The 2,912-nt window shown below is 44.4% G+C and overlaps 1 protein-coding gene across 1 annotated transcript in view; it reads right to left on the bottom strand.

Annotated features, from left to right (window-relative positions):
- Positions 1-2,912, bottom strand: part of LOC122555674 (collagen alpha-4(IV) chain-like) — a 240,741-nt gene that overhangs the window by 96,967 nt on the left and 140,862 nt on the right. The window contains exons 23-24 of the mRNA XM_043701670.1: positions 1,441-1,448; positions 345-490 (exon numbers count right to left, since the gene is read on the bottom strand). Of these exons, the coding sequence (XP_043557605.1) occupies positions 345-490; positions 1,441-1,448 (154 nt within the window). The remainder of the gene's footprint in view (positions 1-344; positions 491-1,440; positions 1,449-2,912) is intronic.

The raw sequence follows: 2,912 nt of genomic DNA, 5'->3' as shown, positions 1-2,912 counted from the left end.
CCCCCCCTCCTTTTTTACCACCCTCCCTAATCCTACTGAAACATCTGTAACCAGGAACCTCCAACAACCATTCCTGTCCCTCTTCTATCCACGTTTCCGTGATGGCCACAACATCGTAGTCTCAGGTACCTATCCACGCCTTAAGTTCACCCACCTTATTTCTGATACTCTTTCAAAACTCAAGCCCTCTAAAAATGTTAAACACTCAGGCTTCATGACACTTTCTCAGGTATTGTATCTCTGCCCAATTTTAGCACAAGGTGATCCCACACTGCTGTTACGGATGCAGTTCCATGAAAAAGGAATGAAGATTCTAGGTGGTTCTTCAGGATGGTGAGTGATACCTTCATGATGATGCTCTGGTCCTTTCGGTGGTGTCAGTGGCAGAGACTGGAACTGCTCAGGAAGTAAATATGGTGATGTTTTGCAGTGCATTCTGGAGTGAGTGTGTACTGCAGCCACAGCAGCTTGTGGTAGTTTGGATAAATATCTAAACCAGCAACATAAAAACTCACATAGCACAGAAAGATGCCATTCCCCCATCAGGGAAGAGGCCATCCATCCTTGCAGGGAAATCTACTGAAGTGACCTGATCTATCTGGTGTCAGAGTCTGAAGTGTTCTTACATTTGCATTAATCTTGACGAGCTACACTTTCATTCCTTCACGGTTCTGACTGAAATGTTGTAGATAGTGGGAAGTCAGTCAGGAAACAAATTGCTCATTGCATAGTCACATGGCCCTACCATGGTTTCACTTGACTGTTCGTACAATTAGTCTTCTGGCCAATGGTAAGGTAATGATTGTAGCAGATTCAGCATCGATTCTTAATATTATACAATCACAAGCAAACAGCCAAACTCCTAACCTGATAAACAGAAGATCATAGTTGAGGAGGATGGTGCCCTGGCAAGGATGCCCTGAGTTTTGGAAAAATGATTTCCAATGGCCATAATCATCCTGTTGTGTAGAAACAAACTACTGCAGGTGCTAGAATTGGCCCCAATCATCCTCAGCATTGTTGGGATCCCTGGTGTTATACTGAGATCACAGCATCCTGCGAGTTTATTCATGTCTCCTCTAACATTAAGTTTATCACCCTGCTGAGATTAAGGCTGCAATCAATCGTCAGTGAATAGTTTGGGAGAAAGCTAAACAATGGCAACTTATTAGTGATCAGTATTGTTTATGACTCACAATAATGATAATGCCTTCCTCTATTTGCACATAAAGGTGGGAAATGGACATGTATTCAGCAATTGCTGTTTGGAGCCATAAGATTCAGTCTTCTGTGAATTACGGCATCAAAAGCCCTGACTGAGATCAGGGCAGAGGCATGTATTCAGGTGAAAGCCTCAGTAAGAGGTGTACTTGCAGCTGACAGTGGCACGGACTGTAAAAAGTAATTAATCACAAAACAGTCGCCTGTTTGATGAATTACCTGAGAAGCTGAAATCAAAACCATTATCTTTTATCAGATCAACATATTCCATTTGAGAAAAAAGTGCTTCTGTCTGATCTTGAATTAGTCGACATGGTTGCTACACTCTGATAGGACCTGATACCTTATCTTGCATTTCAAATGATGTTTTAGAAAATCCAGGTTAATATTCAAATGCCCAACCATAACCATAAACTATTTATATAAAGAAATATTTAAGGTTTTGAACCATGTAAGCTCACACAGAGAAACCCAACTTTCAAATACATGGTAATGGCTAGAGTTTTGAGATTTGTAGCTCAGGTTGAGGTTCTGGATGTTCTGGTCCGGAGGCTCATTGAAGATGTTACCTAGTATGGTGACGAAACATCTGAAAACGAACCTTCCAGCTCAGCGAGCAAACTTATATCCAGAACATGGTAACAGTGCGCAGTTCCACTGCTCTGGTCAGCAGCTCAAGCTGAGCAATTCTGTATCTCGCTGAAAATGCCCCCCATTTCCTCACCCAACCCACGACCCCCCTTCTCTCCTCCTTTCCTTCTCTCCACAGGCTCAGCAGGCATTAATAGGAAAAGACAGGGTAGATGAAGCATTCCCACTGATTGAGGATTCTAGATCGAGGGGCATTGTCTGAGAATTAGGGCCAGGCCGTTCAGGAGAGATGTTAGGAAGCACTTCTATACACAATGGGTGGGAGAGGTTTGGAATTCTCTTCCACAAATGGCACTGGATGCTGGACTGGATGAAACTTTAAAACCTGAGGTAGATTAAGTTTTGTTAAGGTATTAAGGGATATGGGCAAAAGGCAGGGATATGGAGTTAGGCCACAGATCAGCCACTGACTGAATGGCCCACTCCTATTCCCATGCTCATGTGGGATAGAGTCAGGCCTGTAGTTCCCAGAATAAGAAGCATAAACCACAGGTTGGCCTAGGAGAGCTGGATAAAAGTTCTGTCTCAGTTCTCTGGGACACCAGCCGAGCTGTGTTAAAGGCCTTTGGGCCCTCGAGCCCTTACCCTTCAACTCCTACACACTCCTAATGCCACTTCCATGACCTTTAGCCACCCCTCAGAATCCTTCTAGTCCCAATTGTTACTCACAGCTCCATTGTAACTCACGTCCCCATTGTTACTCATGACCCCATTGTTACTCATGGCCCAATTGTTACTCACGACCGCATCGTTACTCACGGTCGCACTGTTACGGCTGCACTGTTACTCTCAGCCCCATTATAACTCACGGCCCCACTGTAACTCATGGCCACACTGTAACTCAAAACTCCATTGTTACTCATGGCCCCATTGTTACTCACAGCTCCGATGTTACTTACAGCCCCATTGTAACTCACGGCCCCACTGTTACTCACAGCCCCATTGTAACTCACGGCCCCATTATTACTCACAGCTCCATTGTTACTCACGACCCCATTGTTACTCACGACACCATTGTTACTCACGGCCCAATTGTTACT

The sequence above is a fragment of the Chiloscyllium plagiosum genome, chromosome 13, assembly GCF_004010195.1.
Source record: "Chiloscyllium plagiosum isolate BGI_BamShark_2017 chromosome 13, ASM401019v2, whole genome shotgun sequence".
NCBI lineage: Eukaryota > Metazoa > Chordata > Chondrichthyes > Orectolobiformes > Hemiscylliidae > Chiloscyllium > Chiloscyllium plagiosum.
This window is presented reverse-complemented; position numbering and strand designations above follow the sequence as displayed.